The sequence below is a fragment of the Microtus ochrogaster genome, chromosome 7 (genome assembly GCF_000317375.1).
Source record: "Microtus ochrogaster isolate Prairie Vole_2 chromosome 7, MicOch1.0, whole genome shotgun sequence".
Classification (NCBI taxonomy): Eukaryota; Metazoa; Chordata; class Mammalia; order Rodentia; family Cricetidae; genus Microtus; species Microtus ochrogaster.
Window position 1 is genome coordinate 3,386,353 of NC_022014.1, and position 13,494 is coordinate 3,399,846.

The following is a 13,494-nucleotide window of genomic DNA, read 5'->3' on the forward strand; positions in this document are numbered from 1 at the left end:
CTCAGTACCTCAGCTTCCTACCTCAGCTTCCTACCTCAGTACCTCAGCTTCCTACCTCAGTACCTCAGCTTCCTACCTCAGTACCTCAGCTTCCTTCCTACCTCAGTACCTTGGCTTCCATTCAGCCTAATTTTAAAGTCTTTAAGTTTTTTTTTTAGAATTATTTATTTTTTATGTGTGTGAGTTTTGGCCTCTGTGTATATTTATATTCCACTTGCTGGGAGGTCCTGGGAGGGGATGGGACCCCCAAGACTGAAATTATGAATGGTTGCGAGTTGACATTTGGATTTTGGAAGTCAAACCCAGGTCCCTCGTAAGAACAATAAATGCTCTAAGGGCTCTTAACTGCCAAGACATCTTTGTAGCCCTAAAGTTTCATTTTTTTTAAATGATAACTTTCAAAACATTTTGTTTGTTCATTTTAAAAGATTTGTTGTTGGGCAATGGTGGCGCACACCTTTAATCCCAGCACTGGGGAGGCAGAGGCAGGCGGATCTCTGTGAGTTTGAGGCCAGCCTGCTCTACAGAGCTAGTTCCGGGGCTACATAGAGAAACACTGTCTCCAAAAACTGAACTATATATATAATTTGTTGCCAGGTGGTGGTGGTGGCATGTATTTTTTTTTAATGTTTGCGCACCAGAGGATGGCATTGGATCCTTACAGAGGGTTATAAACTGCCATGTGGGTGCTGGGAATCAAATCCTGGTCCTCTGAAAGGCTGAGCCATCTCTCCAGGCCCATCGTTTGTCCTTGTTTTGGACACATGATATCCAGGCTGGCTACAAACTGGTCATCTTCTTGCCTCAGCCTCTGGAGTGTTGGGATTGCAGAGGCTCTGCCTCTGACTGTCTCTTTCCCCTTCTTGTTCCACACTGCTGGCCCAGGCTTCCTCTGTGGCTCAAGCACACATCACATCTAAGCTGCTGGCTTGTTACAGTCACCTTCCTCGGGACTTTTCAGCCCTTTGGCGTTGGGAGCTTCTTTGGTACTTCTCTGTGACTACAGTGTGGTATCCCCTCCGGGACTGCATGTTCCTGGTCTGGTTTTGTTCTCCCGTCTTCATTCATGGGCTGAGTCCTTGGCAGAAAGCCAGAGAGGGTCCAAGGTTGAGGTGAGAAGTCGCCAGTCTTCCTCAGCTCCTGGCCTGGAGAGCTCCCATCTTGCCAGTCTCTTTAGCGTGACCACAAAGCTGCGGTCAGAGGTCGGGGATGTTCCTGGTTGTTGCGGGATAACTTCCAACATCCACAGAGGCGGGAAATACAGTGAGCACATGGTTTCTACACGTTACTTAACAATCTCCGTGGGTAGCAGCATTAGGCTGTGCCCACAGGAACCAGTCCTAAAACAGATGGGCAAATCCGGATAGGCAGGCAGATGGAGATGGCCAGCCAGGCCACAACCTATGGCAGCATCCGCTAGAATCTGCAGAGAGGATGGGGGGCAGGGAGCAATAATGCATCCTCGGCCTAAGTGCCTTTTAGGGGCAACCACTAGGGTGTGGGGACCCAAGGAGTTGCAGCCTAAGATGCTACTCAGAGGCGGGTCCTAGTGTTTGGGTGGACGTGGAGACCCAAGGGCTCTCCCCAGCTCAGGACTCTGGAGAGAGGAGAGGGAGAAGGAAATCCTGAGCTAGGATTGCATCTTCTGTCTTCTATCCACATGGGGAATTGTCTGAGCTGGCTGTACCTGACCCAGGAGCACCAGGTAAGTGAGGAGCAGTGGGCTGTGGGTGAGCCTGGATCTCAGCTGTCTTCTGTGCCTAAGGAGATACTCCAAGGTCAAAGTGTAGTCTCACAGTACTGGGTCCTGGCAGAGGTGCAGAACCTCCCTTCTTTATGCCTCAGTTTCCTGATCTCTAAAATAGCCTGTTTCCTCTAGGGTTGCTTTGGGGGAAACTATATAGGAACGCATGAGCCATTCTCTGAGGGAATTGTCTGCAGGGGTGGCTGGGAACTTATGCAATCGTAAAAGTAAGAGTGTCTGGGAGACTCTAGGCCTGGGGACAGGGGATGGGAGACCTACAGGCTTAACACGGGGCAGCTGATCACCACCTAGAGCTCAGGGGCCAAAGTCCATCCTCAGCACAGTTCAAGCCGGGTCAAGAGGAAGGCAGCAAATACCCTCCCATCTCAGCCAGATAAACTCATGTTCCCGAAAAGCAGGGACTATGGAGACAGGATGTTTAGTGGACAAACACTTCCTGGGAGGGGCAGTGGGGTCACCTAGTCACTGGCCCTAAGGGCCTAGGTTACTCTCACGTCTCTTTAAAGTCTTATTTCTGCCTGTTGCACTCTGAATTGGGCCGGGACAACTTCGGGGATCTAGATTCAGAGGGCAAAGAAGGAGCAGGCAGAAGTTCGGGAGGGTAGAGGGTGCATTCCGAGGGAGGCGCGGCGGACCCTGCTCTTTCCCTCTGGTCTCTGACTAGAACCTTTCTCTACGCTCCCCATTTCAGGAACCTCTCTCAGAGTAGGGTACGCAGGTGTCTGAAAGAGTGATTCCTGGAACAGAAGGCGCTACGGAGCGTGGCCAGAATGGGATGAAACAGGAGTCCCAGGGACTCCGGGGGGATTGCATGACCGTGCCATCCTCACTCCGTGGTCTTCCAGGGTTTCTGGGAGCGGAGGCAGGGGCCTAGCTAACGGGGCTTGGGCTAGGGCGGGGGCAGCCAGGAGGGCGGGGAAGGGGCGGGCGCGGGGGCGGTGCTGCAGCAGGAGCAGGGGCCAGGGCCAGAGCCAAAGCCGGAGCCCGAGGCGACGCGAGCTGAGCGGGAGCCACCGAGGCCGCTGCCCGCTCTCCCACCCTCGCCTCCGCCGCCTCCGCGCTCCAGCCTGCGGGTGGTTGGGAGCCGTGGCCAGTCGCGGCCAGCCAGGGGGCAGCGGGTGCCATGGCCGCGCCGGAGTCGCTGCGGCCCCGCCTGTGTCGCCTGGTACGCGGCGAGCAAGGCTACGGCTTCCACCTGCATGGCGAGAAGGGTCGCCGCGGCCAGTTCATCCGGCGCGTGGAGCCAGGCTCCCCAGCAGAGGCCGCCGCGCTGCGCGCCGGGGACCGCCTGGTTGAGGTCAACGGCGTCAACGTAGAGGGCGAGACGCATCACCAGGTGGGTCCCCGCGCTGCGCCCCGCCCCCGGCTCCCTCCTGGGGGCGCGTCCCTGCGCGCCGGCTAAGATGCCAACGACCCCCCCTTCTGCGTGCTACATGGTGGGACCCGGCAAGGATCGCACAGGGGCCTGCTTGAGCTCGGTGTCGAGGTGTGGGACGTGGCCCGCCAGCTGGCCTCCTGGTGAGGAAGCTCGGTCCTGCACTAGCGGGGGAGGGAGAACATCCTGGTAGGGAGGGGCCGCACTGCGGCTACTCTGGCCAGGGCCCTGGCTGCTTCTGCTAGTTTTGGCCTCTGTGTGCCATGGAGGGGGAGGAGGTGGCTAAGGCACCTTGTGGCCTTGTGGTACAGATGCTTTTCTGTCAATGTGTGAGTGTGTGTGTGTGTGTGTGTGTGTGTGTGTGTGTGCTTGCAGGTCTCTCTGGGGTCATCCATATGAGCACACTACCCAACTGTTCCAGGAGAGGGTGAAAGCATACTTGTGTCAGCGCTGGAATGTGTGTCTAGGGTTGTGTGGACACTTCAAGCATGTGTGCCGGTCGTGTGTGTGTGTGTGTGTGTGTGTGTGTGTGTGTGTGTGTGTGTGTGTGTCTGCATGCCTGATTATACTAGTACTTCTCATGGACCAGTATGTCTGGGTCTGGCCGAGTCAGCTCTAGGGGTAGCATCTTTGGTCTCAGAAAGAGCCTCCTCCTGAGAGGCTGCCTGGCTCTGTAGAGGTCACTGTCCAGCTCTTGCCTCCGGGAGCTAAAAGAAGGCTGTTTTCTCTCCAGGTTTTACCTACCCCTGGGGTGTCTGTATCCCACTGAGGGGTAGGCGCACCTTAGACCTTGGCAAGGGTCCAGCTTCCCTCCACCTTTTCTGTTTTGGATTCCCCAGTACCAAGCATGTCCATGACTTACTTGTGGGCCTGGAGAAAGCAGGGTGGTTCTTGCTGGGCCACGAGTTGAATTCCTGTCTCCTCCACCAGGCCTGCTTTCTACCTACAGTGACCACTGGATTTGGTTGTGTGCTAAAGAGATGGGAATAGAGCCCAAAGGTTGGCGCACAAGGCAAGGGAGAGGCCAGCAGAGTTGGTGTCACCTGCCTCTAGCAGTTCCTGGAATCCACCTGTTTACCCCAGGTTTCTGGGGTGCTAGTCTCTAAAGATTGTCACACGGAGCCACGTTAGACACCTTCTACTGCTCAGGAAGATAGGAAGTAAAACCACGACTCCATTTTTTTTTTTTGTTTTTGTTTTTGTTTTTTGAGACAGGGTTTCTCTGTAGCTTTGGAGCCTGTCCTGGCACTAGCTCTTGTAGACCAGGCTGGCCTCGAACTCACAGAGATCCACCTGCCTCTGCCTCCCGAGTGCTGGGATTAAAGGCGTGCGCCATCACCGCCCGGCCCACGACTCCATTTTACTGACAGATAGTGGGTGACTGGCTTGGTTCCCATTCCAGAAGTGTCAGGGTGCTGGGATCCTTCTGCTCTGTTTGTCCTGGGGAGAGAGGACGATCCCTGGCAGAACAGGTGAAGATGGCCTTGGGTCTGACCTTCCTACCTATCTATCTATCTATCTATCTATCTATCTATCTATCTATCTATCTATCTATCTATCTATCTATCTGTGATAGCAGATACTAAGTGAAATAATGATGGGGACCCTGTCTTCTCACCCCCTCAGGCTGCGGGGGTGCTGGTTGTTAACATTTCCTGCCTTTCAGATGTCCAGTGGGCATGTCTCCTTTGAACTCATGTTAACATCCTGCATGACCCATGGTGGCCCACACACTCTCTGCACTTCACAGGCACCCATCCAGACACACAGATGGCTGTAAAGTCACACCTCTTCCCCCGCTGTACCTGCTACTGTTCGCCTCACCTGCTGGAGCCCAATCCTGCTTCCCTGAAGCCACCAGCACCCTAGTAGAAGCCCGAGGTCTTCACCTCTTTGCGGGTCCAGCAGGAATGGTTTTCTGGTCCTGGTCTGGAGGCAAATTGGAGTTCGAGATCTTTCTGGGTGTTAGAGTCACACTGCATCTCAGAGAAAGAAATCGGCCCAAATACTCACATTGGGGCCAACTTTCTCCTATACCTAGACCAAAAGACAGACCTTAAAATACACACACACATACACGCACACATGCACACACCTAAAAGCACACACATACAGATAAGCACACACATGCAGATAAGCACACACATGTAGTAGATAAGCATGTACACACATATGCATAGACTAGACTCAAACCCTGAAGCTCAGCTGAACAGTTTCTGACACTCCCGTCTGGCTGCTCTTGGCTGCTCCTTCCTGTCCTTACCTGAGCTGAATGCAAGGCCACAAGAGGATACTGAAGTACTTGCAGCCCAGGCTCTAGCTCCAGGGAGAAGAGGGGAGGGAGCTACTGGAAACTGGGGGTGGAGGGTGGAGCTCGCGGCCTCTCAGTCCAGCTACCCACCCCTGGCCTGCTGTCTGTGAGCCTTGCCTAGCCGGGAGTGGTGCCCTTTCTTCCATGTGCTGCCCCGGGTGTTGGCGGCTGAGCTGGTCCCACTACCCACCCATTCCAGGTGGTACAGAGGATCAAGGCTGTGGAGGGGCAGACTCGGCTGCTCGTGGTGGACAAGGAGACAGATGAGGAGCTCAGCAGGCGGCAGCTGACCTGCACCGAGGAGATGGCCCATCGAGGCCTTCCACCAGTCCACAACCCCTGGGAACCAAAGCACGACTGGGCACGCTCGGGCAGCCTTGGCTCTGACACTGGCCAGAAGGTATGGTGGGCTATGTGTGGGGGGACAATGAGCCTTTTCCAGAACTGCCATCACTGCCTCTGATAAAATCTTCAATTTGATCACCTTTGATCATCCCAGGGCCCTTTCCCTACCGCAATAACCACACTCTATGCCCCTGGTGACCGCTGTGGCTACCCTTTCTGTCTTTGTTCCCTCTACTTCAGGTTCCATTGACTGAGGAGCCTTGGGCGGAGCTGCTGGGACACTAAGGCACCGAGTGTCTGTTAGATATCTGTTGTCCTGGGCTCTGTCCATGTATCTGTCTAAGCCATCCATGTGCTCCGGAGGCCTTGGGTGGATTAGATCCTGCTATAGTGGGACGGAGGGTTCCAGGGAAAAGGGGAACGAGGACAGGGGCTGGCACCCAGGTGAGCTGTATGTGGGTCCTTATAAAGGGTTTCTGGGATGAGTCTTTTCCTTGACTTCCCTCCCCTAGGGAATCCCTGTGTGCTGTCCTGGTAGCACCTCCCCCTTGTCTCCTTCCAGGATAGGTGACCTGGAAGAAACAAGGGAAGATCTGTTCCCCCTTCCCTGTAGCCATCTAGGCAGGACCTGGGGCTGGAGGAAGGGCCCCAGGCTGTTTGTTCTGCTCCTTGGAGGGCCTGGTGTTATTGTCTCTTTTTAATCTCCACTTCCAGCTCTGAGAGCCGTTGGCTGAGGGTGGCTGGAGGCCTCCCCCAGTGTCTCCACTTTAGCTGGTTGGGTCTGTGCTGATCCCTATGGGACCTGTCTGGAGGTCGAGAGATGGCATTCCCAGCGGTGAGGCCAACCTGGGCAAAGGTGTCTGCTTTGAGCCTGTTGGTGTTTCTTTCTGAGAGACCTGAGGGCTAAGCCCTGGGATCTAGATTCTTCCCTCTGGCTGTGTAAGATCAGGAGTCTTTAGAAGGAATCTTGAGGGAACAAGATGGTGCTAGGCCCACCTTCCTCTGTCTGAGGACTAAGAGCCTCCCTTTTTCCCAAGCACCCATTTCTCCTTCTTAGGAAGAAGATCCCTCCTCCCCCATGTCCATTCATTTAGATGAAAACAGCCCTGGTCACCTTCCTGTGGAAAAATCCACCCTGGGACCTTATCTGGAGATGGGGTGGCCCAGGCCCCTTGACTGTGGGTGGGTCCTTCCCAGCCATTGCTATTTCAGGCTTGGAGGGGCTGCAGGAAGCCTTAGGAGGGGGCTTCCTCTGGGCGTATTTTTAGAGGAACAAAAGGGGGTACAATGGCCTGTCCCATTGTAGATGGGTCAGATCTAGGGACAAGGACTCTAGGAGCCCAAGGGACAGTCTTCCCGTGGACGAGAAAGGGGAGCCTCTTATGATTCCTACAAAGCAGGCTTAAGATAGCCTGCCTCAGGCTGGGTGTGGGAGCCTCAGATGATGGGGGGATTGGGGACTGGACAGACTGGTGAGGCATGTGTACCTCTTTTCTGCGGCGGCAGTTTTGGGATGTCCTCTAGGGGCTCCCATTGGAGGTTAGAGCTTTCTCATCCACCCTGAACTTGTGTCTCTTGTCCCAGCCTGCAGGATAGGGGAGGTGAGACAGGGGAGCATACTGATATGGTCTGCCCCTCCCTTTGGGGGCGGGAAGGCCTAGTCAGTGGTGACTCAGCCCAGGCCATTCAGGGCTGGGGGTGGCTGCAGCTGCAGTGAGCTGATTCTAGCAGTGATGACAGGGACAGCCCCCAAACAGACCTAGAAGCTAGCAGTGCCAGGGATAGGGAGGTGGTGATAGACCATGCCTTTCCACCCCCTCGGTCCTACCGTGTCTGCACCTCCTGGAGGACTTGGGGACCGAGTGGGGGATGGTGTAACTCTACAGGTGGTGGGTTCGCGGTATAGGATGCTGTGGAGCAAAATGACAGCAGCCAAGCTTTTGGGACTCCCCTGGTGCCTCTGTCCTCTTTTCCCTCCCCCAGCTACTGTCTTCTGTTCTCTAGCCAAGGTCCCCTCCCTTGTCTCCCTGTCTCCACTGCTCTGGGTCCTGAAGCAGGGCAGGGCCTCCCAGCAGCTTCCTTCCTTCCTTTCTTGGGACGGAAACCCAGCTGGGTGTGGGGGGCGCCGGACAGGGGAGGGGGTTCAGTCACCACCCTACTACCCAAAGTGAGTCAGCCCCTATGTCCCCACCCATCCCCAGGGAACCTGGGCCACAGCGGGAGGTAGATAAGTGGGGTGGCAGACTTGGCTGGTCCAAGAGCTCGGGCCACTCCAGGCTGGGTCACTCGCTGCTTGCCATTCCTAGCTCACCGCTCATGGCTCGCTCCAGGAATACCATGCTGCCTGCCTCAGCCCCAGGAGCTCCTCCACAGAACTTCCATCGGGGGCTTGTTCAGGTCAGGTCAGGTGGAGTGGGGGCAGAGCCGGACTGTCAGGACCCCAGCCTTAGCTCAGTCTCTGGGAAGGGACAGGGAACTTGGGGATGTTTGTGCCTGCAAAATGGACCCCAAGCAACAATGGGGGCCTTTCTCTACTGGGGCTGGTGAGTCATTATCTGGTGGGGGGGCAGAGCCTGGCTCCTAGGGCACCCCCATATCAGCCTTTGTTTGGCTATAGGCTCAGCAGGGGTACTGGGGCTTGCCCAGCTCTTTGGCTCTGTGTCTCAGAGCCCGTGGGAGCCAGAGGGCCTGTCTGAAGAAGGCAGGAAGTGTGCTCACAGCTAGGGCTGGGAGGAAGAATTCCAGCAATGCACCCCTCCCACTGCTCGTGGGGGCACCCTACCCCCACTTGCTTGTCCCCCTCTACCCCACGGGCTTGAGGGTGTATTGCAGTTCTTATACTTGAGGGTCTTCTGCCAGGCCTGGCGCTGCTTGGACTCTGCTTGTGGCCAGAGACCGTTTAGGGATCTTTCAGCCCATGCTGAGAGGGGACTGGTCTGACTTGTGGCTGGGGGTTGGTCAGAATAGCCCCTAGTTTCATGATCACAATAGCTTGCCAAGACCTACTTCCCATTGGGGAGCCCCAAGAAACCCTGCCTTGTAGGCTACCACAGAGGCCGTGGGAAGAGGCCACAGGGACCAGTGCCATGGGCATAAACTTGCATGTGTGGGCGGCTGTGTGTGTCTGTGTTGCTTGTTTATAAGTATAAGCTTGGATGTCTTGTCTCTCTGGCCACATGATATGGGCCTGCCTCCTAGGACATGACATCGTGCCAGGAGTGGCCACACAGTCCCTCGCAGTGTTGATGCTCTCTGCTCCAGTCTCTCTTCCCCTGTGAACTAGTCTCTGGCTGTCCCAGGGTGCTTTGACAGGTCCCTCTGTCAGGGGTCATCAGGGCCTTGCCCCAAAGCCCTTGTACATTCAGCTGTGTGTCCGCCGACAGATCTATGCAGTGGGGCTCTGAAGTTCTCAGAGGCCTTATAACCCTGAATTCAGCCAACATTGTCCCGCTGAGCCCCCGGGGGACTAGAGAACATTTAACCTCCATAATTCTTGGGTGTAATGAGGCAGATGGTGGCTGTGCAGCAAGGGGTCCCAGGAGACTCCAGCTGGGCTTTGGGGGTCAAGGAAGGGATCCTGAGTGCAGGCTAGACAAAAAGGGGGTATCCAGGTTGAGGGGACATCCCAGAATCCTAAAGCCAGGAGTAGCCCTGCATAGAAGGATGTACTTACTCCTGCGGCTGGCTGCTACCCAGGGACACGACTAACACCACATTTAGGGTTTGGAGCTAGGCATGGTGGCATATGCCTGTAATTCTGGAACTCAGAAGCTAAAACAAAAGATGACTTTGAGTTTGAGGCTAGCCTGGGTTACAACGTGGGACCTTCTCACCAGAACACTAAAAAGGAAGGTATAGTGGGCAGCTGGAATAGTCAGAGGTATTCTGGGTGGGGGGAGACAGGTGCCTGAGATTTATAGCTCTGCCGTGAGACCTGAAGGACCCTGCTCTGTGGTCTCTTAGATGGCAGGGGTAGTGGTGGACAGGGAGGGAAGTACCCCCAGCCAGCACATTGTCACCTGCACACACACCTAGAAACCTGAGCTGCCACCTGACTGCCCACCCCGGCCACTGGCCCTGTGTAATTGGGCACCGGCAGCCGCTGGCCATTCAGCAACTGTCTCTGGCTTGGCCCCTGGCTGGGGTAGGGGGTCAAAAGGCTGGCCCCTGCCTGATAGCTTCCTGTCCCAGAGATCTACTGCAGGATGCCAGAGGTAAATCAAGGCAGCCTGGGGCAGTGGTGGGGGCTCCCTGTGGGTACCACGAGCCCTTCCGTGTTGTGGGCTAGGAGTGGCCTTCACGGCATCTACTTGAAGCCTTTTTCCTGGGCCCATGAGGTGGGGGCAGTGGTTCCAGTTAGTGTTGGAATTCAAAAGCAAGCAGCTGCCACACAGCCCAGGAAGCCTCTTGGTGGCCTTCGGGAGAAAACAAAGCTGTTCAGGCCTCCAAGGCACCAGCCCTAGGGAAGGGAGGCAGAGGAGGAGGGGGAGGTGCAGCCTGAAGGCACAGTCTTCCTCCTGTGATGGGGGCCGGTATCCCATCTGGTTCCTCAGGCTGTGCTGTGACCCCTGTGAATTCCTCCATGGTTTCTCAGCAGCTATCTATCTCACTAGAGGTTTACATGTTTGGGAATAGGCTTTGTCACTAAACCCCACACAACCAAAGCTTTATTACAGGCTGCTTACTAAGCTCCTCGGTCATGGGGCACATAGAGTATCTATCAGTGAAACCTGGGGTTGGTTCCTGAGAGCACCGGGCTGGGAGGCTGGGGCAGAGTCTGATGTCACCTCCTATGTGTCTACAGGATGTCAATGGGCCCCCAAGGGAGCTGCGTCCCCGGCTCTGCCACTTGCGAAAGGGACCCCAGGGCTACGGGTTCAATCTGCATAGTGACAAGTCCCGCCCTGGTCAGTACATCCGCTCTGTGGACCCGGGCTCGCCTGCTTCCCACTCTGGCCTCCGTGCCCAGGACCGGCTCATTGAGGTACCCTGGGTTGCTGTGTATTTGTGTGTCCCCGAGTGTCCACGCCTGGGCTCTGGGTCCCTGCAGGAGGAGGGGAGATGCAGGGAACTTGAGCTGGCACCTCCTCTTGCTGCCTCGGCTGGTGGTGGCTTCGATGAATATTTGATGGCACACCTGGCTGGGTGGCATTGGGCTGACTGGGCCCCTCAGGCCTTTCTGACCCTATGTGGGTGGTGGCAGGTGAATGGGCAGAATGTGGAGGGGCTGCGCCATGCTGAAGTTGTTGCCAGAATCAAGGCCCGGGAGGATGAGGCCCGGTTGCTGGTGGTAGATCCAGAGACTGATGAACACTTCAAGCGGTTGCGGGTCATACCCACTGAGGAGCATGTGGAAGGTAGGCTACTACCTTAGGGGCACAGGGTAGGCTCAATGCAGTCACTAACATGCTGTCCCCACAGGTCCACTGCCATCACCAGTCACAAACGGGACCAGTCCTGCCCAGGTGAGAGGGTGGGCCCATGCAACCCCAAGAGTGCCTCCACCTCCGCATCCCCAGATATGATAGAGGATGCGTGTCCTGGAAAGCTCTGCCCTTGAGGATGTACAGTTGTGAAACCTATCTCACTGATCACCTCAAAAATACCACTGTGCTAGCCAGTCATGATGGTATATACCATCAATCCCTGCACTTGCGCGTTTTGAGGTCAGCCTGCTCCACATGGCAAGTTCCAGGACAGCCAGGGCTACATAGAGACTTTGTCTCAAAACAAACACCCACTGTGGATCCTATATGGGGTCAGTGCTGGGACTCACACAGGGTGGGAGGGCACCTTGGGCCACCCTTCCATGCTTTGTTCCAACGTGACTACTGAGTCGTCTTCAGTTCTGACCTTCTTGGGATGCTGGCCCTAGCTTGACATCAGGTGACACTCATGTAGCTAATTCCCATTGCCGCAGCTGCTCTTCCCCATCATGGCTGGCCAGATCGGGCTCATCTGTTCGCTGCTAGGCGCCAGTTACGCTCTGGCCCAGGCAGCGGGAGACGTGTGATGCTCACTGCTGAACAAGGGACAGATGAGATGCAGCTGTGCTGTGTGTGTGTTCAAAAGTGAACCGTGCGTGCACGTGTGTGCACGAGAGTGTGGGCATGTAAGCGCGTGTGCAGATCTAGGTGCACCAGGATGGGGCCACTGTAACCACAACCTACCCTTGGTTCCCTACCCAGCTCAACGGTGGCTCCGTGTGTTCATCCCGAAGTGACCTGCCAGGCTCAGAGAGGGACAATGAGGTAACTCTGCTGCGGTGTTCACAAGTGGGGTTTCAGAGGCTTAGGGGTTAACCTCTGTGGAAGGAAATACCTACCAGGACGGTGGAACTACTGTTTCCAAGAACCCTCTTGGGCTGGCTGTCCTAGGCCTTGAGTTGGCCTCTGGTGTAAGTTCCTTGGGGAGGCAGCTGCCAGGGATATGGCTCACTGTCTGCACCTGTACCCAGGATGGCAATGCCTGGAAGCGAGACCCCTTCCAGGAGAGTGGCCTCCATCTGAGTCCCACAGCAGCTGAAGCCAAGGAGAAGGCTCGAGCTACCCGGGTCAACAAGCGGGCACCACAGATGGACTGGAACCGGAAGCGAGAGATCTTCAGCAACTTCTGAGCCCCTCTCTGCCTGTCCAGGGGCCCCAGGGTCTCTTCCTGCACGGACCTTGGGCCTTTCCAGAGCTCCCCAAGCCTCAGCAGACTGGACCCATGACCCCATGAACCCTTGTCTTGTCCACTGGGTGCTGCGGCTGTCATAGCGAGATGAGGGAAGAGAGAAACCCAGAAATGTGTGAGAGAGACAGAGACAGACAGGCAGAAAGACTGACAGAGAGACAGAGACACAGTGAGAGAGGGAGGAGCGATGAATGGTGGATTGCCAAGGGCCTTTGCTGTTTGCCTCGGGCCTGCTGACTGAAAGGAATTCATGTTTTCGCTTTTTTTCCTAAAAGGTCTCCAGCTCCACATATGTTTCTAGTTAATAGTGGAGCCCCCTCCCCCACCCCCTTGGGACTCACTCTAAATAATTGCAATAAAATGAACCTTTCTCTGCAAACCCTTTCTTACCCACCCTGTCAGCAGCGCCATCCAGAGCAGAGACCGGGGACTCCAGGGGACAGATAGCAAGGGGCCAGCCCGCGGGCCAGCTGTGTCTGTAGGAGCTTCCCTAGTGAGGGATGGTCCCCGGGCCAGGCCTCTCTCCTCCGCCTGGCTACCCCTGCGCTGCCTCCCACGTGCTGGGTCCTGGAATGCAAAGCCTCGGTTCTCTGAGGGACCAGGGACGGCGGTTCCCTGTCTGCGAGAGCGGAGCTCCGGACCACCCACCCCTGTCCTGCTCTGCAGCCCAAACCCCCGAGATGGTGGGCCTGGCCCCTGCCCTCTGCCAGCCTGGCCCCTGCCCTCTGCCCTTTCCTCAGTGCTTTCAATACCCAGACTCACTTATTGGCACCGCAGTCTGCCTCATAAGCCATAGCGCACGTGCGCACCCTCAAATTAAACAGGCCTTGCCTTGGACTCTGGCGCCTGTGTCTTTTCTGAGTCTTCAGTTGAGGGACAGGGCCCCTTCCAAAAGACCCTTATGTGAGGAATGACACCATCCTCTCCTCTTGCTTCTTCAAGACCTGTCCTGAGCCGGGCGATGGTGGCGCACGCCTTTAATCCCAGCACTTGGGAGGCAGAGGCAGGTTGATCTCTGTGAGT

The 13,494-nt window shown here is 56.0% G+C and overlaps 1 protein-coding gene across 2 annotated transcripts; it reads left to right on the forward strand.

Moving 5' to 3' along the window:
• The first annotated feature begins 2,721 nt into the window (after positions 1–2,721).
• Positions 2,722–13,308, forward strand: Slc9a3r2 (SLC9A3 regulator 2). 2 transcript variants are annotated; one of them, XM_005349157.3, is made up of 7 exons: positions 2,722–3,101; positions 5,651–5,851; positions 10,601–10,780; positions 11,000–11,153; positions 11,218–11,261; positions 11,985–12,047; positions 12,254–13,308. In XM_005349157.3, exons 1-7 carry the CDS (start codon positions 2,889–2,891, stop codon positions 12,410–12,412), a joined length of 1,014 nt encoding a protein of 337 aa, XP_005349214.1. In that variant the 5' UTR covers positions 2,722–2,888; the 3' UTR covers positions 12,413–13,308. The 2 variants fall into 2 exon arrangements, with proteins under 2 accessions (XP_005349214.1, XP_026636452.1); XM_026780651.1 differs by lacking the exons at positions 2,722–3,101; positions 5,651–5,851 and adding an exon at positions 5,894–8,193.
• Positions 13,309–13,494: the final 186 nt, after the last annotated feature.